At 45.7% G+C, this 25,351-nt stretch overlaps 1 protein-coding gene across 3 annotated transcripts in view; it reads right to left on the reverse strand.

Moving 5' to 3' along the window:
* Positions 1–25,351, reverse strand: part of CIT (citron rho-interacting serine/threonine kinase) — a gene marked incomplete at both ends in the record, with an annotated part of 188,114 nt that overhangs the window by 157,171 nt on the left and 5,592 nt on the right. For all 3 annotated transcript variants that reach the window (XM_080717685.1, XM_080717686.1, XM_080717684.1), the window contains 3 exons: positions 7,901–8,002; positions 14,109–14,284; positions 22,635–22,776. In XM_080717685.1, the coding sequence (XP_080573811.1) occupies positions 7,901–8,002; positions 14,109–14,284; positions 22,635–22,776 (420 nt within the window). The remainder of the gene's footprint in view (positions 1–7,900; positions 8,003–14,108; positions 14,285–22,634; positions 22,777–25,351) is intronic.

Below are 25,351 nucleotides of genomic sequence, written 5' to 3' on the forward strand. Positions count from 1 at the left end.
TCAAAACATCCTTACTGAGTATTAAATCATCCAGAGTCTTGGCAAGAGACAAACAGCACGCTCAAACCAGGTAATTGAAGGATATTCGTTAATGAAGAGGCTATTTACTAAGGGTTAGGGTTAGTTTAAAAGGAAATACACATGGGATGATGGAGCACCCCAGGGCTAGCAACAGCGAGAGAATAAGTGCCACTCCTGGGCTTTGAAGAGCACGGAAATGGATGTGTGCACTATTACTGGTAGGACAAAAAGAAAGAGGCAATAAACAGAAACTACTGGGGTTACACCCCTAAGACAATGATTCTCAAAGTGAGGTCCCTGGACCAGCACCAGCAGCAGCATCACCTAGAAAGTTGTTAGATATGCAAATTCAGGGGCCCACCCGGTGCTACTGAATCAGACACCCTGGGGATGGGGCAGGCAGAGTGGGACAATGTGATAAATAAACTGTAATTCCTGGAATGGCAACACTTTCAATGCATTCACTTGAAATATGCCTTAAAAGGCCAGAACACAAAACAACTATTTCAAAGGCACAGAAAACTCAGAGAACCCCCCAAGGCGGTAACACACTCTGCAGCTGAATTGGGGTCAAGAAGAGGAATTAATATCACATTCTCCAATGAGAAAATTGAAGCTGAAAAGGCCAATGGCTCTGGAGAGACCCAACAAGGAACAGTAATCTAACAAGAATGATATTCTAAGCAACAGCCTTTCTGACGGGCAGCTGGCTTCTAAACCCTGGCTTCTAAAGTGGCAACACGTGAGCACACGCCTGGTGAGTTTCGAGACGTGCCTGAGAATTCGGGTAACTTAGCCAAGAGATCAAAACAGCACATGTCTCGTTGTCAAAACTATCACAAGCTGCCACATTTCAGGAGCGTAAACAATGGAGTTGCATCCATTAACTCTCTCCTGACTTCCACTGATAAAAATAACACAGGCTGGTATTCACAGTGGACCTGGGGTCAGTACCTAACAACAGCCCACTTCCAAATTATTCCTCTACAGGAAGGAAGCACTGCCCACAAAACTGCAGAGGTGTGGTTTGAAAGCAAGAGAGAAAATATAAAAAGTGAATTCCAAGCTGCACATCAAAACCATGATCCTAGTAGCAGTCATTTTGGATAAAGCAATATAATGTAATTAATAAGAATATGGAAGGTAGAGTTAAGCCTGGCTTCAAACCCCAGCTCTACCTCTGTGGCTGACTATTAATTGTTCTCCCCCCAAATCTACCCTTCTCTTCTTCCATACTAATAAGAATTTTACCTGGATATAGGCCACACAGGTAGAAAGCACATGCCCAGTCTCCCTAGTAGGTAGATATGCAGTCATGTGATTACGTTCTGGCCAACAGAATGTGGGAGGAAATGATGGGTCCAACTTGGACATCATTCTGTGTGAAAGAAATTTCTTGCTCTGAATTCCAGTTCTTTTCTCTTCCCAGGCAGCAAGGAAAAAAAACATGAAATGGCCCAACTTCAGTCATGTAAAAGAGGATAACATTCTAAGGAAGGAAGGAGTCACAAGATGGAAGGAACCTGGGTCCCTGAGTTATCACATACAACAAAGCTGCTCCATCAGCCCAAATTGTATGTTAGGGTTTCTTTGTTACAGCAACTGAACCTGTATCATAACTAATACCTCCTTATATGCAATCAGGGAAAAACATTTGGAATAAACAGAGGCGACAAGGTAAGGTCACAAGGCGGGGGGGGGGGGCGGGAGGAAGTTCACAAGTGAATTACAGGTGGAGAACCAGGGCAGCCTGAAGAGCCCTTCAATACGAAAATACTAATGCAAAGAATCTCATGAAAATATTTAAATATGACAATACTGACAGTAGTGAGTTATAAAACAATCTTTTCTTTGTAAAGATCAGTTCTTTCAGGACACTAATGAAGGCATCTGTTACAAAGAACTGAACAGACTTCTTCATGAACCAGATCAACAAAGCACTGTTTTGCCAGCCAGAATGCCAGACTAGCCTTGCTATACAGAGCCAGACACTACAGTGGAATCTGCCACCATTTTCTCCATACCAGAAAACAGTAAACCACATTCACTGGTATTTCATTGGTATGCCACTTCAAGTGGGACATTTTTAACCATCCAAATTCAAAAGAACTCAAGCTCAATTTCCTTGCACTATACTCCAATTTTTTAAAATCTTACTGAGTCTATCTTAAATTACATGCTTTCAACAGCAAAACTCCCACTACTAACATAATACAGTTTCTATAACACAATAAGTAAACTTGTACGTAAATCAGATTTCTACGAAACTAATCATATATTCACCCAATATATATTTCTTAGCCATTTATTTCATAAAGCGCTACTGGGAGCGAGAGAGAGATAATTTTCTCCCTCCGTGGAGGAAAGAGCCTAGTGGGAGAGACCAAAGCCACTCGGGACAGGGTGCTAGGAATTTATAAAAGAGGGATACCAATCCCAGAAGCAAAGGTCTAGGCAGGTTTCTAGAAGTGACATAATCTGATCCATGCCCAGAAAGAGAAACAGGAATTAGCCAGAAAAACAGAGAAAGGGTGAAGGATACGCGGAAAGGGCAGAGATAAGGTCAAAGAACTAAAGGGAGCTGAGGAGGAGTGGAAAATGAAGGGAGGGCAGGCACTTGATGAGAGCACTTGGGGGCCTTGGGGGCCGCATGGAAGCATCTGGACCTCATCCAGGACAGTAGGGAGCCTAGAAGAGTTTTAACAGCAGGATGACTTGGCTGCAGTATGTGGGAGACCCGGGAGGAGGGGGGCACAGATGGCAAGAACACTCAGGAAGTTACTGCAGTCAAGTAAGCGTGCGCACGCACACACACACACACACACACACACACACACACACATACACACACACACAACTGAAACCAGGCCTCACATAGCAGAGACAAGACTAAGAAGAAAAGATACCCAGAAAAGATTTCCTTTTTAAATTTTTTTTTGGTGCATTGTAGTCGTACATCTTAACGGAGTACATCGTGGTAGAGGCATGCATGCACACATCACTCAATTAGCCCTTTCTACCCCATTCCCTCCCCATCCCTCTTCGTGTTCGGCTTAGTGATTGGCTTTGATATGCTTGTTAATGTACATCGCGTACATTAGAGGATTTCCCTCTTCCCTGCTCCCATCCCCCTCAGTTAGGTCACCTAATCTGCTCATCTATATTCAAAATCTATCTTTTAATTAGCATTACAAATCAGCGTTCAGCTGCCAGGGAAGCCTAGCACAATATGCAAGCTACCCCAGACTCCATGGGTTTGGTGATCTATCAGTGGTTAAAAGACATGATGAGCCGGGCGTGACGGCTCACACTTGTAATCCCTGAGCTTGGGAGGCGGAGACAGGTGGATCACGCAGGTTCGAAGCCAGCCATGCTGGCTTAAGAGACCCTGTTTCCAAATAAAAAAGTATAAAATGGGTCTGGGAGTGTAGCCCGGAGGTAGAAGGGCTTCCAGGAACCCCAGTACCACCAAAAAAAAAAAAGGCATGATGGAATTTCAGCACTTCACAAAGTCAATACAGGTCTAAAATCCTCTTATATTGTAGCAAGATGTGATTATGGATTCAAAATTTTTCAAGTTTTTTTTTTTTTTTGTGGTACTGGGGTTCCTGGAAGCCCTTCTACCTTTGGGCTACACTCCCAGACCTATTTTATATTTTTTATTTGGAAACAGGGTCTCCTAAGCCAGCAAGGCTGGCTCCGAACCAGTGCGATCCTCCTGTCTCTGCCTCCCAAGCGCGGGGATTACAAGCGTGCGCCACCACGCCCGGCAAAATTTTTCAGTTTTTGGAAAGGCAAAGTGGTGCATACACTTTATGTTACCTTACACTCTCAGTAGGGTCTGGGACAGCGCCTCATGATCCAACACGTTCATAATTTTGCACAAAATATGTGAATAGTCACACTAAATGGAACGACTAAAGCCTGCAAATAGCCTTAACAGAGCTTAGGTCAGACTCTGTTACAGGCCAAGTTAAATCCAGGTTTTGCTTACCAAACAAGTAACAGAAGAACTTGAGTTTAGTGAGTTTAGTTAGAGCTCTGGGTATTCCAGAATTACAGATGAGAGATAGTGGACCTAGGATCACATCTTAATTCCTATGCTAAGTTTGAATTTATAGGAAAAGTACGCTCTTAGAAAGCATTGTGCTCAAAAGCACTTGAGAAGAGAAAAGAAAAATGCAAATGAGGAAATAACTGCAGGAGCCCATCGATAATACCCAACTGAAAGCCGGGCGCGGTGGCACGCGCTTGTAATCCCAGCACTTGGGAAGCCGAGACAGGGGGATTGCAGGTTCGAGGCCAGCCTCAGCAACACAGTGAGGCCCTCCACAATTAGTGAGACCTTGTTTCAAAAGATAAAAAATAAAAGAAGCTGAGAGTCTGTCTCAGAGGTAGAATGTCTCTGGGTTCAGTGCCCAGCACGCAGAAGAAAAAAAAAAGGGCACAATTTAGCATCAGTGTGCTAGGCAACCGGAACTCCAAAACTGCCTGTTTTTAAGCTCCTTCCCATTTTTAAGAAGCCTGGTGAAACACCTGAGAAGCAGCTAAGGATATGAATGCCAGTGGTAAGATCAAAAGGAGGTCCCACCACCAAAGTGTCCAAATTGCAAAAGCCCCTGTAGCAGGAGCCTGTCCGTTCCAAGAGACATTCCAAGAGGATTTCAATCTAAGCAGAAGTCCACAGAAGCTAAATCCATACTTAAAGAAAAAAGAGAGGGGCGGTGCTTTCTACTGGGGCAAAGCTAAGGGCAGAATAAAGAAGGGTGATGAAACCACGGTGGGAAGTTCTCAAAATGCAGAGATACTGCTTCTGAAGGTGTGATCTGAAAACTGGTAAGCCATGAAAAAAGCGCAGCAGTCACCACGTAAGAAGAGTGCAGCCGAGGGCCTTCCCCGCCCCATCACCACGGCCTCCAGGGGCGGGCAGGGGCTTGCCACGGCGCCGGGACCACTCAGTCCTCAACTGAGCTCCCGTAACACTGCACTGGAAATTGGCCATCACCTCGACCAACAGTGACCCTGACGGTGTGAAAATCCCAGAGCCCGGACAATGCTTCGTTTTAGGGAGCAGCAGCTTCGTGTGATGAGACATCAAGAAGCTGAGATCGTCAACCAGAGGAAGTATGGGTTCTGTATGAGTTTGCAGAACCGCGGCGGGGCAGGCAGCAGAACTGTGGACTCTCAACTTTTGCCAAAAAAAAATAATAATAATAATCAGAGCTCTTCTGGGCGCCGGGGTGGCCTGTGTTCTCTGTTGCCTTGAAAATATGGTTTAATTGGTACTTGCAACGCAGCATGCACAGAGAAATATCGCAGAAAATATAAATCAGACGCTTCTCTTAATCAGCAATAACTAGGAGGAAAAGGGCAACAGGAAGAGGTTGAGCTATAGAAAGGGCCCTATAGTGAAGCAACTAATGTGACCAATCAGAGGGTATGTAATGCTGGAGGACGGAGCCTCTTTAAAACGCAGGAGGTACATAAACAAATGTATCAAAGTAAATCACCAAAGAAGCGTGGGATGGAGGGAGGGGGAGAGAATGGGATGGGGGCTGGAGGAGGGCTAAGTGGATGATGTGTGCTTGTATATCCTCTCAAGTCTTGTATTCCAATGTGATTGATATATGACTACAATGCACCAATTTAAAAAATAAATTAATAAAAAAAAAGAAAATATGGTTTATTCACACAAACTGGCATTCTGAACCTTTTACAGAGCTCTATTTTTTTTATTTTTATTTTTTTGCAGTACTGGAGATGGAACCCAGGGATATTGTACCTCTGAGCTACACCCACAGCCCTATTTTTTAGTCTTTTATTTTTTGAAACAGGGTCTCACTGAGTTGCAAAGGGCCTTGCTAAATAGCTGAGGCTGTCGTGAACCAAGATCCTCCTGTCTCAGCCTCCCACCGAATGCTGGGATTACAAGCATGCCCCACCACAATGGCCGCTACAGAGCTCTAATTTTAAAAACACACCAAGGTCACAGGGGAGGTGAGGGCTCCATGCCCAGATCTCAGGGAAGGAAAGCAACTAACGGAAGAGGCGAGGAAGGAAGGAAGCGCCGCTGGCTATGAAGGGGCTCGTGGCCAGCACAAGGCCAGCCTCCCAAGGCATTCCTGCCACCTCGCTCAGAAAGCTGGGCGAGGCCCAGAGCAACTTCTCTAAGGGGCAGGATTTTCAACTCATATGAAGCCAAGGTGAAAAATCGTTTCCTCCAGATCAAAACTAAAGGCCGTAAAGTCCCTCCCTAAAGAATGCCCAGTGGGAGTTCGAGACAGTAGGTCATCCCTCTTACCTTTTCTCTTATGTGAGTTTCTATACAAATTTGTCTCTGTTCAAGGTAATAGGATAGTCTTGTTTGAAGGGCTGAATCAGAACAAAAATTGTTTCTCGGGTACACTTAGGAAAATTTAGAATCTCATCCCTCAAGGACCCAAACAAGGCCCAAAAATGAATTTTAGCATTTTATCAGTTCTGCTGTCTGCACACCAGGGAAAACCAGGCCACTAATCAGAACACTGAAGTAGGGGCCGGGGGTAGCTCAGTGGTAGAAGGCATGCTGAGCATATGCAAGCCTCTGGGTTCAACTACCAGCACACACACACACACACAAGAGAGAGAGAATGAAGTAGACCTGTATGTCCTGACACGCCAGGATGCCTGGGATAAGCTGTTAAAAGGCAAAGAGGCAAACTAAACACCAAAAGGAGAGTATTTATCATTTTTGTGAAACAAACTATATACATGAGTATATTCAACTGTTTTTTCCACGGGGCATTGGTAAGGGTCAGAAAGAACACAAATCACCATTTACATGTTTCCCCAGAGAGGGGGGTTAGAAAAAGGCAAGACACCTTTCCTTCTACTTCATAGACATCCACAGTGTATACACTTTCTTTTCTCTCTCTCTTTTTTTTTTTTTTTGGTAATTGACACAATAATTGTACCTATTCATGTACAATTCACTGTATATGAATACTGATATTCCAACACAGGTATACAGCATGCAATGATCAAATCAGGGTAATTAGCATATCCATTGCCTCAAACATTTATGATCTGTTTGCATTGAGAATGCTCAAAATCCTCTCTTCTAGCTATTTTGAAATATATGATAAATTGTTCTTAGCTATAGTCACCGCACTATACTTCAGGACACCAAAACTTAAGCCTCCCTTTCACTGTATTTGTGTTTCCATTAGCCAGCCCTTCTCTAGCCTTCCCGCTCCCTGCCCTTCCCAGCTTCTGCCAACCTCTTTTCTACTCTCCATTTCTTTGAGATTAATTCCTTTAACTTCCAAAATGAGAACAGATTAGTTTCTTATAATAAGCATACATTATTATCTTAACTTTTTTTTTTTTTTTTTGCAGGTCTGAGGATGGAACCCAGGGGCATTTGACCTCCAAGCTACACCTCCTGCCCAAGTTTTTATTCTTTATTTTGAAACAGGGTCTCACTGAGTTGCAGAGGGCCTCACTAAGTAGCTGAGGCTGTCCGCGAACCGCGATCCTCCAGTCTCAGCCTCCCGAATGCTGGGATTACAAGCGTGCGCCACCACGCCCGGCTATCATCTTAACTTTTAAAAATTAAATCCAAATTCTACTAAGGACAGACTATTCCCAAACAAACCAATTCTCAATATTTCCCTTTAAGCCACAGCTGCAGGACCCGACAGTCACAAGGTATTTCTGAATGGGCTGGATTTTAATCTTTAGAACAAGATCAAGGAGACACCTGGCAGTCGGAAACGCGAGTAAATGAATGAGCGGTGTCATGGACCACAGGGGCCAGAGCCACATTCAGTTCTGCAGCTGTGGCATCTGAGCATCAGCGCGCTGAGCTCACTCCGCAGAGATGGATGCGCAGACTCACCAGGTAAAGGTTATTTTTGTCCTGAAAGGCATACTGTAATTGGGGTATCCAAGGACTTGTGCTGCGAGATAATATGTTCCGTTCTTCCTCAAAAAATGAAACCTAGGGGGAAAAGAAACCCTTTAGACAATTATAATGTAAAGAACCAAATGTGAGGGGAAATGCCCTTGCTTGTCTTTAAGCCCAAATTCATATCTCTCGTTTAAAAAAATATCACTTACCCTGGCATATTGTAAAAGTCAGTTATTCTCCTTACTTGTTCACAATTTTTGCCAGCTCCATACAATCTATACATTACCTGTCCAATTATTTCCTCAATGTCTTTCTTCAAAGTCAGTTCCCTTCCTTTGAACCTAATTCCCTTCCTTTGAATCTTTTATTCCTCTTTGCTGTCTGTTCCTGAGCAGTTTAGTCCAAAAACAACTGGGGGGCCAGAACGTGGTGAGCATTCTGGCCAGGTGGGGGGAAAGTCAGGTGCCAGCAGTGAGGAGGCTGGCAAGCAGGCGGGGGCAGGAAGACACACAGGTAGGGTGACCTGGAGACGTTTCTGTGGACCCACCATGGGGCCAGGGCCAGTAACAAGGCAGCAGTACAATGCATGCAGATGAGAAGATAAGGTCTACAGCTCTGGTTTGGGAGTGTCCCCTAAAGGCCCATGCCCTTAGGGATGGAACTTTTAAGAAGTGGAGCCTAGAGGGACGTCCTATAAGCACTGGGGACACCCCTTAAAAGGGGTGTCGGGACTCCAGCCCTGCCTCTCTTTCACATCCCAGACATGAGGTAAACGGTGTCCCCACGCACTGCCACCATGATGTGCTGCCTCGCCACCAGCCCAAAAGCCATGGATGGACACCTCCAGAATGTGAGCCCAAATAACCCTTTTCTCTTTATCAAATGATGGTCTTCAGTATCTGTTATAGTAACAGAAGGTTGACTAACACGGTAACAAACATGGAAAGGATGAAAACCAAAATAAACCCTATAGAGTTGGCTTGTTATTAGAGATGTTGGCGTGAACTTAGCTTTCAACACATACACACACGTGCGCGCGCACGCACGCACATACACACATACACACATATAAAAGAGCTAAATGAAGCCGGGCGTGGTGGCGCACGCTTGTAATCCCCGCGCTTGGGAGGCGGAAACAGGAGGATCGCGCAGGTTTGAAGCCAGCCGCCCTGGCTTAAGAGACCCTGTTTCCAAGTAAAAATATTAAAAAAAAAAAAAATAGGTGTCTGGGAGTGTAGAAGGGAGTGTCTGCCGAGGTAGAAGGGTTTCCAGGAACCCCAGTACCACCAAAAAAATAAATAAATAAAAGAGGTAAATGTGTATATATGTTGTGTGTTATGTATATGCGCCTGTGTGTATGTGTGGGTATACTCTGCATATACCCGTGTGCTCCTTACCACTGTCTACTGAAAGGAGTCTGAGCAGTGGTAGCCAAATAGCAATGAGAATACTCAATTTTCCACTAAACAGGGCTCCTTGAAGAAATGATTACTATCTACGCTGGGACAGAGAAAATAAATGTACCCCCCCCCAAAAAAAAGCTGGGCATGGCCCACACTTGTCATTTTAGTACTTGGGAGGTTGAGACAGGAGGATCACAAGACAGATTCACAGCCAACCTCAGCTGCTTAGTGAAATTTAGTGAAACCCTGTTTCAAGATAAAGAATAAAAATTAGGGCTGGAGCCGGGTGTGGAGGCGCAAGCTTGTAATCCCAGCATTCGGGAGGCTGAGACCGGAGGATCGGGGTTTGCGGACAGCCTCAGCTACTTAATGAGGCCCTCCGCAACTCAGTGAGGCCCAGTTTCAAAATAAAGAATAAAAAATAGGGCAGGGAGTGTAGCTCGGAGGTCATATGCCCCTGGGGTTCCATCCCCAGTACCACAAAAAGAAAAAAGGGCTGGGGATCTGGCTCAGAGGTAGAATGCCCCTAAATTCAATCCCTAGTACCACACAAAAAATTTTTTAATTAAAAAAAAAAAGCCTGAACATCTTGCAGTACCAGAAAACAATGGAACAAGGGTACTCACGGATGATCTGCCAAACCTGAATGGAAAGCAACATGAAGAGACAACTTGCAGACAATCTGAGTATTAAAGAATGATAGTTGTTGGGGCCCACTCGGCAGGACCGAGGTGGCACCCAGGTTTGTTGCCAGCGTGGACTCAAGATGGCGCCTGGGCTTGCAGCCAAGTCACGAGGCTCACGAGGCTGGCGGTGCCCTGAGCCTGCGCAGTGAGCCCTATCAGGCGCCTTACAGATAATTAGTGATGCAACGCCTCGTGCTACCACCTGCCCGCCCAGGAGAAGGTTAAAAAGCGCGCATGCCCTAGCGGGGAGAAGGAGAAGGAGCTAAGAGGGTTGGTGGACAGGAAGAGAGTTTCTTGGCGGACTGCTCTGGGCTCCGAGCTGCGACGGACATGATCACAAAGCCACCATTGTGACCGGTGTGTGCTGCAGCAGAGACATAGAGTGCCAGAAGGAGGGTTGGTGGAGTGATGAGGGAGGAGATAGAAGACTGATGTTGTTTTTACCTGAGAGGGTGTTGAGAGAGCATTAAAGAGGAATGGTAACTGTACAAGAACCTGGGGTAATAAAACTGCTTGAGGAAGATCGTGTAAGAGTCGTCACTGCGCACGACAGATAGTGCCGGGCGTGGTGGCGCACGCTTGTAATCCCCGCGCTTGGGAGGCGGAGACAGGAGGATCGCGCAGGTTCGAAGCCAGCCTCAGCTATTTAGTGAGGCTCTCAGCAGCTTAGTGAGACCCTGTTTCCAAATAAAATAGAAAATAGGTCTGGGAGTATAGCCCGGAGGTAGAAAAGCCCCTGGGTTCCACCCCCAGTACCACAAAAAAAAAAAGGGGGGGTCGGGTACAGTTCAGAAGTAAAATGCCCCTGAGTTTAATCCCCAGAACCAAAAAAAAAATCTACAATCAGTTGACTTTAAGGAGATTATCCTCAATAACCTGGGTGGCTCTTATACAATCAGTTGAAAGGTTTTAAATGAAAAATGGAAACTTCCCTGAGGAGGAAGAAATTCCGCCTCAAGACTACATCATCAGCTCCTACCCAAGAAAATCCTTGCCTACTAGCCTGCCCTACAGATTCCAGACATTTTAGTTTCCACATCATATAAATCAACAGTTTCAAAAAAATTCTCTCTATATATGTATATACAATCACATATATCCTGTGAAGGCTTGGGATATGGCTCAGTGGAGGAACACTTGCCCAGAATCCACAAGGCCTGGGTTCAATCCCCAGTACCATCAAAGGGGGGGAAAAAAGTATGTTATATGCATAAATGAATATACTGCAATGAAACGTACTATTCTGTATAATTATGCACCAATAAAAATTTCTAATATTTATTTATTCGCTGATACACTGCATTTGAAACTTCTCTTTAAACATGTGATTGTTTCTAATTTTAAATAAGTTTAATTTTAAATATACTTTCTTCCATTTAGTCCTAACAACTCTGGAAGTGAAGGCTTGGACATGCTAGTTAATGCTAAACTATTGCATGTTTTTAAACAGTTTGCCCATGTACTACCTAAAATCTCACACACCTCCAGTGCTGAGTCGAAGCCACAGGGAAGCAGCCCCAGCCCCAGCGCTTTACCGTCCCCAGGGCCGAGCCTTCTTTGCTCTGGACATGAAGGTGCTCAGTGGAGGGAGGCTGAGCCAAACAGTCTCCACCTTCACTCCACATCAATGGCTCTGTCTGACCCCTGAGGCTCCCCTTACGGTAAATGGTCTCTGAGGACCACTTTCAGCTGTCACGTTCTCTGGGCAAGTGTACTGGCCCCTCCTGGGTGACAGGCTTTGTTGGCAGGACACCACTTGGCCTTAACCTTCTCTGACATTTCCTTGCAGTTTCCCTGTGCTGGCCTCTTTGTTCTCCTGCCCTGCAGCCCCCCATCCTAACCATGCCTCCATTAAGGACCCTACTTTTCTTTTTATAGCCCCTGCTGAAGGAGCAGACACATTAGCTCCCGTATGCTTGCGATTTGAGGCCCACGCCTCACGAGGTCATGTCAGCTCACTGGCCTGGAGAAGGCACATCTATCTGAACATGTCTATTATCTGCCTCAAGCGTGACACGTTAGGTCAGTTTCTTACATATACTATTTCCCATCTAAAATGTGAGCACTAGCCGGGCATGGTAGCACATGCCTGGGATCCCAGTACTTGAGAGGCTACAACAGAAGGATCACAGGTTTGAAGCCAACCTCCATAACTCAGTGAGGCCCAGTTCCAAAATTAAATTATAAAATAAAAATAATAATAAACTGTAAAAAATAAAATAGGGCTGGAGGTGGAGCTCAAAGGTAGAATGCCCTTGGGTTTAATCCCCAGTACCATATATAAATAGATAAATAAAACCTAAGTACTCCAAGGCTGGGCTTCATCCGATGCCTCTACCCAAGGACCTAGAAACACAACAAACGCTCAGTAAGTGCCCTGCTGACCGACAGCTCTTCCCTGGACGTGGGAAGCTGAGTTAGCACCTTCCATGCCTGTCTTCCAAATTATTTGCTATGTCCTGTCCTTTTTATGACATTGCTCACATTTCATTCCGAAACACAAAGCCCATATCAGTCTTGGGCTTTGACGAGCAGCTTCCTACCCTCTGCTGCTCTGATTGGAGACGAGGTCAAATCACCAAAGTCCTCAGGGAGCCAGACTGATCCCAACCTCTTTTCCAGCCTAAGTGCCCCACCGCCTCACACAGCGAACTGCAACTCTAAGGACAGCAAAGGGAAGTTATTCTGTAATGGGTACAGAGTTTCAGTTTGGGATGATTAAAGTGTTTTAGAAATAGATGGTAAGCTGGGCGTGGTGGCGCACGCTTGCAATCCCAGCATTCGGGAGGCTGAGACTGGAGGATCGCAGTTCGCAGCCAGCCTCAGCTACTTAGTGAGGCCCTCGGCAACTTAGTGAGACTCAGTTTCAAATTAAAGAATAAAAACTAGGGCAGGGGGTGTAGCTCGGAGGTCAAATGCTCTGGGATTCCATCCCCAGACCCTCAAAAAAAAAGAAAAAAAAATAGATGGTGATCATGGTTGTGCAATATTATGAATTTTCTTAATGTCACTGATTCATACACCAAAAAAAAGTTTAAAATGGTAAATTTTGTACTATGCATATTCTGTCACAATGAAAATATAAGATTCTTGAGATTTCCCCCCACTGCCCCCCCCACTCTACTGTCCTCATTGGGCCCCATTTATCCTAACACGCACACCATCCTAGGACCCAGGCATCCCGAATGCTCCCCACAGCCACACTTTGGCTTGGCCTGTTCTCGTCACTTCTCACTGCCCTGAACCTTGCTTCCCACTCGTCAGCCAGGGACTTTCCCTAGCTGTCCCTGGCTCCCCTGCAGCATCTCCAATCACATCATCGTTAATGAATTTGCTAATTGCTCTCCCCCTCTGTGCTGCTTTAGCTGGTAAGCACCTGCTTGAGCGCTTGCACTTCTTCTCCACTTTCCCAGGCTGTTATTAAACCCTGAAAGTAATAGACATGGAACTCCAATTTCTTCTGCAGGCTTCCCACGGAGCTGGGCACATTATCGGACACATGATGTGTGCACTAAAATGTGTGCAACTAATAAATTACTCTCTGAACTCCAAGGCTGATGGCTGTCTCTCCAAAACACAGCAAATGAATCAATATGTCTAGAGACAGCAGCCTTTCTGAAAAGAAAGAAAAAGACCACAACCTAAAAAGCAACCTGTTCTCAAGCAACTCTCGAGCAGCCTGACAATTTTATTTAACTTCTTCAAAGGCATGTTTGAAAATCAAATATGCATACCCACAACATAAACATCTAAAACTTGTACAAAAGTAAATGCTTTGGGATTTACCCTGCAACGAGCCTATCCCCGAACCCCCAACTGATGGTCATGAAAGATCATCTTAAACTCATCAGCTAAAAGGCCAACATGATTCTGAAATAAAATACAACTCTAGAATCATGATAAAGAAATCAATGGAAAACTGGGAGCCTTCAAAATCAACCAACATCAGAGAAGAGTTAAGAACATGAGAGAGACCTTTTTGCCCATGTAACCATAATGAACTACAGAGTCAGAGGAAAACTCGCTGGATCAATTCAGGAGGTTATTGTCTGTGTAAGGGACATTTCAGGATACAAAAGGGAAGGGCTGATATTAAAATTATCTTACCTGCTCCTGGGCTAACAAGGCCTTCTTCTTCATGATTTTCATGGCATAGATGGCCCCAGTTGCTCTCTCTCTTACCACCTGTACTTCAGCAAAGTGACCACAGCCTACGAGACTTCTGACTTCAAAGTCCTTTGCCGAAGGCTGCAGCTCCTGTAACTCAGCCACAGTGTCAGAATCTGCGAAGATGAAGGTTACACCCAGGTAAATAACATACTTTGATGCATACATCTTGATGAGAGGAAAAGAAAGGAGACAAAGAAAAAAGTGTCCCTGTGCCTTCCCTCGCTGTCAAAAGACATTTAGTCACTTTCTCATCCATCGTGAATAATTATAAAATCAGCACAAAAGTGTTTTTATATGTTAAGTTAAAATTAAGAGCTCCAGAAATTCCAAAGTACGGTTTCCATGGCAGCCATAATTTGAATCCTGTAGCCTGAGAAAATAGGGAGGGAGGATACAAACCCTGCTTTTCTTCTTCCTCCGAAGGCTGCAGGGCAGCGTCTGGTCAAACACGCTTATCAGCACTTAGCCTGGTTCACAGTTTCACAGAAGCCCTATGATTTCCATTCCCATCAGTACTGGCATTGGCTTCCAGATCATTCCATCCCCACCCCACGTGCTCTGCAGCCCTGTCCCATTAGCTTGGGCCTTCTCTCCCTGGCACTGCCAGCTGTAGCAGCGCCTCCCTTGCCCCGTGCTGGGTTTGAATCTGAAAAGTCCCCGCGGTACAGCAGTGCTGGGCGGGGGCTCTGACCTCCCCAGCGGGCTCATCCATTATGGATCAGCGCTGAGCGGGTGTGGGGCAAGGGCTTCCTTAGAAAACCCAGATGCCTCCCTCCCTGTCTCCTATCCTCTCTCCTTTCTGGCCACGATGAGCTGAGCTGCTTGGCTCTACCAGCTCCCCGCCATGACGCTCTGCCTCACCACAGGCAACGGGCCAAGTGACCGTGGACTGCAACCTGGAGAACCATGCCGAGATCAGTCTCGCCTCCTTTAGGTCCACTTTCTCAGGGATTTTGTCACAATAACAGAAAGCCAACTAACATACCTTACCATGTGTCAGTGCTTAAAAAGAGAAAGAGAGCTGGGTATGGCGGTACAGGCCTGTAATCCCAGTACTTGGGAGGCTGAGACAGGAGGATCACAGGTTCGAAGACAGCCTCAGCAACCTAGTGAGATCCTGTTTCAAAACAAACAAACAACAAAAAAAAAAAAAATCTCTCTTTTTTTTGGTGAAACTAGGATTTGAATCCAGGGGCATTCTACCTCTAAACAACTACACCTCCAGCCCTTTTTTTTTTTTTTTTTACAGTACTAGGGATGTAACCCAGGGGCATTCTACCTCTGAGCAACACCTCCAACCCTAATTTTTTATTCTTTATTTTGAAACAGGGTCTGACTAAATTGCAAGGGGCCTCACTAAGTAGCTGAGGCTGTCCACGAACCACGATCCTCTGGTCTCCACCTCCCGAATGCTGGGATTACAAGCGTGCACCACCACGCCTGGCCTATTTTTTATTCTTTATTTTGAAACAGAGTCTCACTAAATTGCAGAGTAAGTAGCTGAGGCTGGCTGCAAATCTGCCATCCTCCTGTCTCAGCTTTCCAAAGACTGGGATTACAAGCATGCACCATCACGCCTGGCTTTAAAATATATATATATATATTTTTTAAAAGGGCTAGGCATGTAGCTTTGAGGTAGAATGTCCTAGGCTCAATCCCAGTACCATAAATAAATGAATAAATAAATAAATAAACCAACCAACAAACAGAGAGAGTATATTCTGACATCTGCTCTGCAGGGCTGACATGCCACATATCTGGATAGGCTTGTAACTACCTTGAGTCTTATTCTTTGCCAAATCCAATCCCGGTCAGAGACTGTCCGTGTATGAAGGGGAATGGAGGTCGGTTTGCAATCTCCGTGCACGTGTTAGTACTCTACATACACTAAGCTGAGATACGGTTGCACGAGCAATGACTCTACTTACTTGCAAGAACGAACAGGAAATGCTGTGACTGGCATAAAAATGGAATTCTGCACAATCCAGGAAACCATATCACACACAGAGGCTACACACCATAAGAGGCAAGGGACGCCTGTAATCAAAATTACGCTGAGCTGGGGGTGGAGCTCAGTAGGAGAGCCTGTGCTTGGCATGTGCAAGGCTGTGGGTTTAATACACAGCAAACACACACACACGCACGCACGCGCGCACGCACAAATGATCATGGAGGATCCCACAGGAAGGTGTCAGGTTGAAGACCAAACGACTGTCTTGAAATCCCCCACAAACGCTGGGATCCTCCGGTAACTAGAAGGGAGGCCTTTCAGTGGCTGGGCACCAGAGACAGTTGGGAGCCGTTTTCTGCATATTCAACCAACCACCGACAAAAAATACTTGGAAAAAAATCCAGAAATTTCCAAAATGCAAAACTTGACTTTGCCACACACCAAGTACTAAACAGAATCCACACAAATGAAGTGAATGTGTAGGCACTGCATGAGGTATCATAAATCATCTGGGGGGGGGGGCAGTAGCACATGCCTGTAATCCCAGTTCCTGGAAGGCTGAGACAGGAGGATCACAAGCTTAAGGCCAACCTCTGCAACCTAGCAAGACCCTGTTTCAAAACTTTAAAAAATGGGGCTGTGAGGCCGGGCATGGTGGCGCACACTTGTAATCCCAGCATTTGGGAGGCAGAGACACAGGAGGATCATGGTTCGTAGACAGCCTCAGCTACTTAGTGAGGCCCTTTGCAAATCAGTGAGACCCTGTTTCAAAAATAAAAAAGACTAAAAAGTAGGGCTGGGAGTGTAGGTTGGAGGTATAATGCCCCTGGGTTCCATCCCCAGTATGGCAAAAAATAAAATAAAGTAAAATAAATAAAATAAAATAGGGGCCGTGCATGGTAGAACATGATTATAATCTCAGTACCTGGAAGGTTGAGACAGGAGAATCACAGGTTTGAGGGCAGACTCAGCAATGTAGTGAGACTCTGAGCAACCTAATAAAAGCCTATTTCAAAATGAAAAATAAGCCGGGCATGGTAGCACACGCTTGTAATCCCCACGGTTGGGTCTGAGACAGGAGGATCGCATAGGTTCGAAGCCAGCCTCAGCTACTTAGTGAGGCTCTCAGCAATTTAGTGAGACCTTGTTTCCAAATAAAATATAAAATAGGTCTGGGAGTATAGTCCAGAGGTAAAAAAGCCCCTGGGTTCCACCCCCAGTACCACCAAAAAAAAAAAAGGAAAGAAAAGTAAATGAAAAGAGGGTTGGGGGTGTAGCTCAGAGTTAGAATGCCCCTTAGTTCAATCCCCAATAAAACACACACACACACACACACACAGGCTAGCCAGTCGTGGTAGCATAAGCTTGAATCCCAACATTTAGGAGGCTGAGTCAGGAGGACTGAGGTTTGCAGACAGTCTCAGCTACTTAGAGAGATCTTTTGCAACTCAGTGAGACCTTGTTTCAAAGTAAAGAATAAAAAACAGGGGTGGGGTGTAGCTCTGAGATAGAGTGCCCTTGGGTTCCATCCTCAGTACTGCAAAAAAAATAAAAAGGCTGGAGCTGAAGCTTGGTGGAAGAGCATGCCTGGATTTGAGCCCCAGTACCACATTAACAAAAAATAATCTAAAGATAATATAAAGCATTTGAGAGGATATCACATTATTTGATATAAGGAATTGAGTATTGAAGGATTTTAGTATCTACACAGAGTCCTGAAACCACCTCTCCATGGACACTACACCCTACATTCACATCCAGCTGCCAATGGGAGGAAGAATCCAGAGAAAGGCCATTTCCTATGACAGCCACTGAGAAGTATTCTGATGAATTAGCCAAAGCAAGTGTAATGATTAGCAGCCACTCTCGTTGTTGAGTTCAATTCTGGATCGAAGACACAAATGATGAAGTCCACAGTGTTGACTGCCATCCTGAGGACACCTCCCTCGGTCCCTGGGCCCTCCTGGAGTGAATCCACATGAGTTCACCCTGGCCACTGTGAAGAATCCATCGAGAGCACCCACGAGAAGAATTCAAGGTGGAAGCAAACTGAGGGCTGCACAGTACTTTCCTTTTGCCCTGAGAACACCGTGCCAAGCCCAGTCTTCCTTCCAAGCCTCTTTCTGAGTTTCTTTTACATCAAGAATTTGAGTTTTGAAGCCAGGCGTGTTGGTGCACGCCTGCAGTCCCAGCATTCGGGAGGCTGAGACAGGAGGATCGTGGTTCGCAAACAGCCTCGGCTACTTAGTAAAGCCCTTTGCAACTCAGTGAGGCCCTGTTTCAAAATAAAGAATGAAAAATAGGGCTGGGAGTGTAACTCAGAGGTAGAATGCCCCTGGGTTCTATCCCCAGTACTGCAAAAAGAAAAAAAAGAAAAAAAAAAAAGAAAGAAAAGAATTTGAGTTTTGACTTATAATTCACCAAACATGCTGGCTTGCAGCTTCCTGGGTTGAAACTGAGTTTATCACTGCGTGTTCACAAGGCCAATCCCTCTTGATTTTCTAGCAGGCCTTGGACCCCGAAGTTGCTTACGGAATCATCCAGCTTAGCAACGCCGAGTCTGTCACAAGACACCGCTGGGCATCTCAATCACACACTAGACAGACCGCTTTGCAGGCAAAACCACCACAGTTCTCTCTCAGAACTTTAAAAAGCCATTTCAAATCTCCATGTTTTTATCCAAAGTCTTCTGGATTATAAGGTGAACAGGTAAGAGGCTAAGACCAAGTTTATGATTATTAAAAAAAAATAAAATAAAAAGGAGACAGGCCTGGTGGCGCTCACCTGGAATTCCAGCACTTAGGAGGCTGAGACAGGAGGATCACAGGTGAGAGGCCAGCCTTAGCAATTTAGCAAAGCCCTCAGCAACTTAGCAATACCCTGTTTCAAAATAAAAAATAAAATAGGGCTGGGGGTATAGATTGGAGTTAGAATGCCCCTTTAATCCTTAGTAGTACCACAGGGGAAAAAAGCATGTAATAAAGTATCATATTATAACTCAAATATATACAATTATGTATCTATGAACATTTTCAAAGTATATATTTTAAAATAATTACTTTTGCCTGGCATGGTGGCGCACTCTTGTGATCCCTCTGTTTGGGAGGCGGAGACAGGAGGATTGCGCAGGTTCGAAGCCAGCCTCTCTGGCTTAAGAGACCCTGTTTCCAAATAAAAAAATATAAAATAGGTCTGGGAATGTAGCCCGGAGGTAGAAGGGTTTCCAGGAACCCCAGTACCACCAAAAAACAAAACAAAACAAAACAAAAAGTAATAATAATTGCTTTTAGCTCATGCTTGTAATCGTTGTACATGGGAGGCTGAGACAGGAGGATCCCAGGTTCGAAGACAGCCTCAGCAAGTACTGAAACTCTCATCAACCTAGCGAGACCCTGTTTCAAAATAAAAATACAACAGGGCTGTAGGTTTAACTCGGAGATAGAATACCCCTGGGCTCAATCCCCAGTACCACCAAATAAAAAATAGGTCATGTGGTGTGATTGACCTACACCATCCAGGCTGTGTAAGTGCACACTCCACAACGCACACACAATGACAACACCACCTCTCAGAACATATCCCCATGAATAAATGACACCGAACTATAATTAGGGACGGCAAAATCCATTCCCGGTCCCAGATGCTCTCCTCTGCCCCTGTCCCTGCCTGGACCCCGGTCAGGGGACCTCTGTGGGAGGCCATTTCTGCCCCATTTCCTCTATCAGTCCCCAAGGAAACTCTCCATCCCTCTGAGAAGACTCAAGAAACTTAAGCAGGAGCAGTGATGGACACGTCTCCACATGGACAAGCGAAGCTGACCTTCTGAAATAAGCTCAGAAAAGGGGGGGGGGGGGATCAGACTAACGTAATCACCCGATTTCAATCAGGGCCTCTTCACAGCACTCCCCAGGAAGCCTCTTTAAAAATATGAAACAATTCCTTAGACAAGATCTCTGCTAGAAAAAAAGTGCACATCCACTGCGCGGAGCCCCTGATGACCGAGTGGTTCTCGGAGATTGACTGCTTTTAAGTAACTGAGGGCAGTCTAAAGACTATTGGAGATGGTCTGGTCTCGTAATATAGTTCCTTTCCTCTCCTACTCCCTACTTAGGAACTTAAATATTCAAAAAAAAAGGAGGCAGAAGCATATTCAACCTAATGAGGACTAATGAACAAAAACCCCGAGTGCATTTTAAAGATACACCTATATTAAATATTATCGAGGTTTACGGTTAGCATCGTTGGGTGACACATATTTCGTACGAGGTGTCGGGCAAGACAAAGAGCCTGGTCTGTGCACCAACTCTGACTCCTGTTAGATATACATTACTCACTTTTCACAGATGAGGAAGCTGAGAGCAAGCAAGGTGCCATGAGAGTAGCCCTTACTCAGCACCCCGAGCTCCTTAGGTAACTGCACATTCCGTTCCACGAGGTCCTGGCAACCACAGTGCCCTGACCACTTAGGGACTTCAGATAACGTTTACCACAATACTTCGCCTTCTGGCCCGAAGCATAGCCAATGAGAATCTTCCCTGGGATGGTATAAATCTAGCTAACAATGAAATATATTCATTGCTCAGGGTACAGGAGCCAGTCTCCAAAAATGGTGCCAAATGAACCGGGCGTGGTGGCGCACACTTGTGATCCCAGTACTTGGGAGGCTGAGCCAGAAGGATCACAGGTTCACAGCCAGCCTCAAATATTTAGTGGAGGCCCTCCACAACTTAATGAGACGTTTCAAAATAAAAAACAGGGCTGGGGAAGTAACTCACAGGTAGAATGCCCCTGGGTTCAATCCCCAGTACCATAAAAAAGGAGAAGGAGGAGGAGAAGGAGGAGAAGGAGGAGGAAGAGGGGAGGAGGAGGGGGAGGAGGAGGTGGAGGAGGAGAAGGGAGGAGGAGGGGGAGGAGGAGAGGGGAGGAGGAGGAGTAGAGGAGGAAAAGGAGGAAGAGTAGGAGGAAAAGGAGGAAGAGTAGGAGGAAAAGGAAGAGGAGGAGGAGCCGCTACCACACATAGGATCCTCATGGACTGCAAAATGCACTGAAACTTATAGGAATGGAAAGAGAGCGCTTGAGAGAGATATTTCATCTGAGTTGCAGCTGAGCCCAGCCTTCCAACAGAGAGCCAGACACCAAGGGGGCATCTAGAACATTCTGGCCCAGGAGAGCAGCAGATGACTGCCATCTTGGCCAATCTGTCATGGAGCTTTGGAATCCCCGGCTGAGTCCAATGAGCCCCCACACTCGTGAGAGGCAGTACAGCGGTGGGCTTGGTGCCTAGTATTCGGGGTGGCCGGTTACGCAGCAGTGCCGTGTGCAGCGGGGTGTCTCAAACGCTGCTCCGCGGACACTGTGGGCCAGGTGGCTCTGTGCTGGGGCCTGTCCTATGCATTTAGGATGTCTGGCTCACCCAGTGTCACCCCTGGTAATGGCAGCCTGCAGGGTAAATCACCACTGGTTGAGGAACACTAGGCATAAATTAAGAGTGTGAGCTGGGCCCCAGCAGCCGCTGGGACACTCCCCACTACAGGAAACCTGTAAAGCCAAACACGGGGTGAAGACAGGGCCGGCGGTGACTTTCACAGGCCTTAGTGGGCTTGCCTTCATAGGCCCCTTCCCCAGAGAAAGAGAAAATAAGACCACAGATTACATTTTTGTGACTACATTGGTATAAAGAAGAATATAATTTGGAAAGCTGGAGTATATCTCCTTGGTAAAGTATGTGCTTAATAAATATAGGGCCTGGGGTTTAATCCCCAGCACCAAAAAAGAAAAAAAAAAAAGGATATAATCCAAAATCATTGCTATACTCATATTTTCTTATCATTTTAAAATAAAATCAAGCTATTTATTTTTTTTATTATTTTTTTTTTTTTTTTTGCAGGTCTGGGATGGAAACCAGGGGCATTCGGCCTCCAAGCTACACCCCCTGCCCTATTTTTTATTCTTTATTTTAAAACAGGGTCTCACTGAGTTGCAGAGGGCCTCACTAAGTAGCTGAGGCTGTCCGCGAACCGCGATCCTCCAGGTCTCAGCCTCCCAAATGCTGAGATTACAAGTGTGTGCCACTATACCCGACTGAAATCAAGGGCAGGGGTGAATGTTAAATAAATGGAATCATACCATATGTGACCACTGGAAAAAAATAAAATAAAATAAATAAATAAATGAAGGCTCCTAAGCACTGTACTCTGTGGCTAATGCGTAAGTCAGCCCGCAGTGAGTACAAGCCTGTGGCCAGTGGATATCATTTAAGCTTCTGGAACCAGCCGTGCCGGACACTCTGGATTCCTCGGCTTGGCGAGTCAGTCAATTCACTCTCTGAATTGATCTCAGTGAGAAGGCTGACTTATCTGATCTCACAACTATAACAGAACATGAACCTGGGTCTGTTTTTATCTCAACCAGAGTCCTTACCCACGACCCCCCAATCAGAATCTCCCTCTACCCCGCACCCTTCTAGTTTGCTCCATCAGGACCGTTTTCAAGAAAAAGTTCCCCGAACTTACACTTCTGGACAAAGTTGCTCACGTGCCTCATCTTCAGCAGAGCAGGCTGAGTGCATTCCTCAAAGAGAACAAAGAGGGCATCTAATATCCCTTCTCGGGAAAGAGGAGACATCTGCTGTTGAGTCATGGAGGGTGCTTTCCCCTAAAAACAGCAAACAGCAGATGGAGACACTGTCAATAATGAAATGCGTTGATCAATAACATCCACACAGAGTAAATTACGAGCCTCCAACTCAACTAACTGCTCACGACACGCTAATGGCACAATTCTGTGGCTCCATTCCGTAAAGCCACAACCACTGAGTCATCTATCACTTGTGTGATTCCGCTACTGTGGGTTTCTTTTGGCAGCACCTGAAAAGGAAAAACTGTCATGGGCATGTCATAGGTTAGAAAAGGTCCAAAACCAAGCTGGGTGTGGTGATGGCCGTCTGTCATCCCAGCCGCTTAGGATGAGGCAGGAGGGCCCATGAGTTCAAGGCCAACACACTGAGACCCCATCGCAGAAAAAGGTCCTTGGTTCTTAATGGTCTGAGGTTCTGAGGTTCGTGGGACCTTTACCCTGGACTCTGGGCTCTGAATGTTCTGGCATGCTTCCTTATCTATGTAGTAGGAAACAATGATGGCCGTTTCTTTCAGATATGCCCAGAGGCTTGTCACTGAAGCTTCAATGTCTTTAATTCATTGACAGTAGAGCGCCTGGAGTGACTACCATAAAGCCGAATTTATTCATGATCTGCAGAACAGTTATAAGCTGGCAGACTGTGTCTAGCCCACAGACATGTTTTGTTTGGCCTGTAGTGTTTAAAATAATTTGAATTATCTGCCAATATTTAAAAATCAGGAAATTTCACACACACACACACACACACACACACACACACACACACACAGAAAACGGAGTGCCTGGCTTCTCTCAAAACACAGGCGAATCTAGAGACATTGCCCCGAGTTTCTGGCTGGGGACACAGCCGGAGCCAAGCGATGCCGCCCTTCTTAGCGGCAGAGATGTTCTGGAGCTCACTGTGGACTTGACTCCCCGTCTTCCACCTGGCTGCTTGACTCTAATTTATTTATTTATATATGTATTTTGTGATGCTGAGGTTGATCCCAGGGGCACTCTACCTCCAGGCTACACTCCCAACCTAATTTTGTTTTTAATTTGAAACAGGGTCTCGCTAGGTTGCTGAGAGCCTCACTACTTGCTGAGACTGTCCCTGAGGCTGCGACCCTCCTGTCTCAGGCTTCCAAGTACTGGAATCACAGGCATGCACCACCATGCCCCGCTCGGCTTGACTCTTTCTACCCACCACTTGATCCCCAAAGACAAGAGTTCGCGACCGCTGGCCTAGAGCGATGATCCCCAGATGCCGGGCCCTAGACGATGTGGCAATCTCTCTGCAAAGATGGCAATCATCAGCTCCTCCAACTCTGTAGGCACATGACGCACCTCCGTTCAAGAACTGGCATCTGCTTTTCCTTTCCCTGAACCTGCGCTGTCTCTGAGACTCCTTCAACCCACAGAATGTGACTCAGGTGACATTGTACTAGTTCAGGGGGAGGTCTTAAGAAGCTTGGCAGCTCTGCTTTGGCTTCTGCGGGAAATCAGCTACCAAAGACAGAAGCAAAGGCTAAAAGCAGGCAGTCAGTGGCACAGGCCCGTGATCCCATACTTGGGAGGCTGATAATAGGATCACAGGTTAAAGACCAGCCTCAACAATCTAGTGAGACCCTGTTTCTAAACAAAAAAATAAAATGAGCTGGGCGTGTGCCTCAAAGGCTGAATGCCCTGAGTTCAACCCCCAGTACACACACACACGCACGCGCGCACACACACACACACACACACACACACACACACACAAGAAGCAGCATAGGCTAGACGGGGGTCAACAAACTACAATCCATTGGCTAAATCTGGCCCATAGCCTGTTTTTATAAATAAAGTTTTACTGGAACACAACTTAGCCATCATTAGCAAACTGACCGTTGCTATTTTTGTGCAACAATGGCAAAGTAGAATAGATCCAACAGGGGTTATATTACCCACGAAGATAGAAAATAATTCTTATTTACAGGAGAATATTAAGAGCCCTGCCTAGAACACATGATGGTGAAAGGATTCATGGAGCAGGGGAGCTACTCAAAGAACAATGAGATGCCTCAGGCAGCTGTCAGCAACCAGATTTTACCTTCAAGCTACACCCCCTGCCCTGTTTTTTATTCTTTATTTTGAAACAGGGTCTCACTGAGTTGCAGAGGGCCTCGCTAAGTAGCTGAGGCTGGCCATGAACCGTGATCCTCCCGTCTCAGCCTCCCAAATGCTGGGATGACAAGCTCGCATCACCACGCCCGGCTTAGAATCTGTTTAATTAACAAGTTCTCCAAGACAATCAGAGCTCAGTCAGGTTTGGGAAGCAGTGGCTCACAGAGATACCCTATCTGTCAATTAAGTAAGAGTTGCCACTAGCTAGAAAAAATAAGATATTTTGTCTCTTCTGTTCTTCAATAGCTTTAGACCAATTAGGCCACAGGTTCCCAAGTCTTAAGAGCATTTTCAACAGCTCAAAATGAAATGAGAAGAAATCAACATCACATGATATGTCTTTCATAAAGACAGACTTCCGGGAAGATGGCGACCGAGAAAAGCGGGGCTTAAGAGTCCCGCTAACAACCAATCTCCATTACCACAAAAAGAGCGCCTTTCATAGCCAGAA

Source organism: Muscardinus avellanarius (assembly GCF_963383645.1).
Source record: "Muscardinus avellanarius genome assembly, chromosome: 21".
Lineage (NCBI taxonomy): Eukaryota > Metazoa > Chordata > Mammalia > Rodentia > Gliridae > Muscardinus > Muscardinus avellanarius.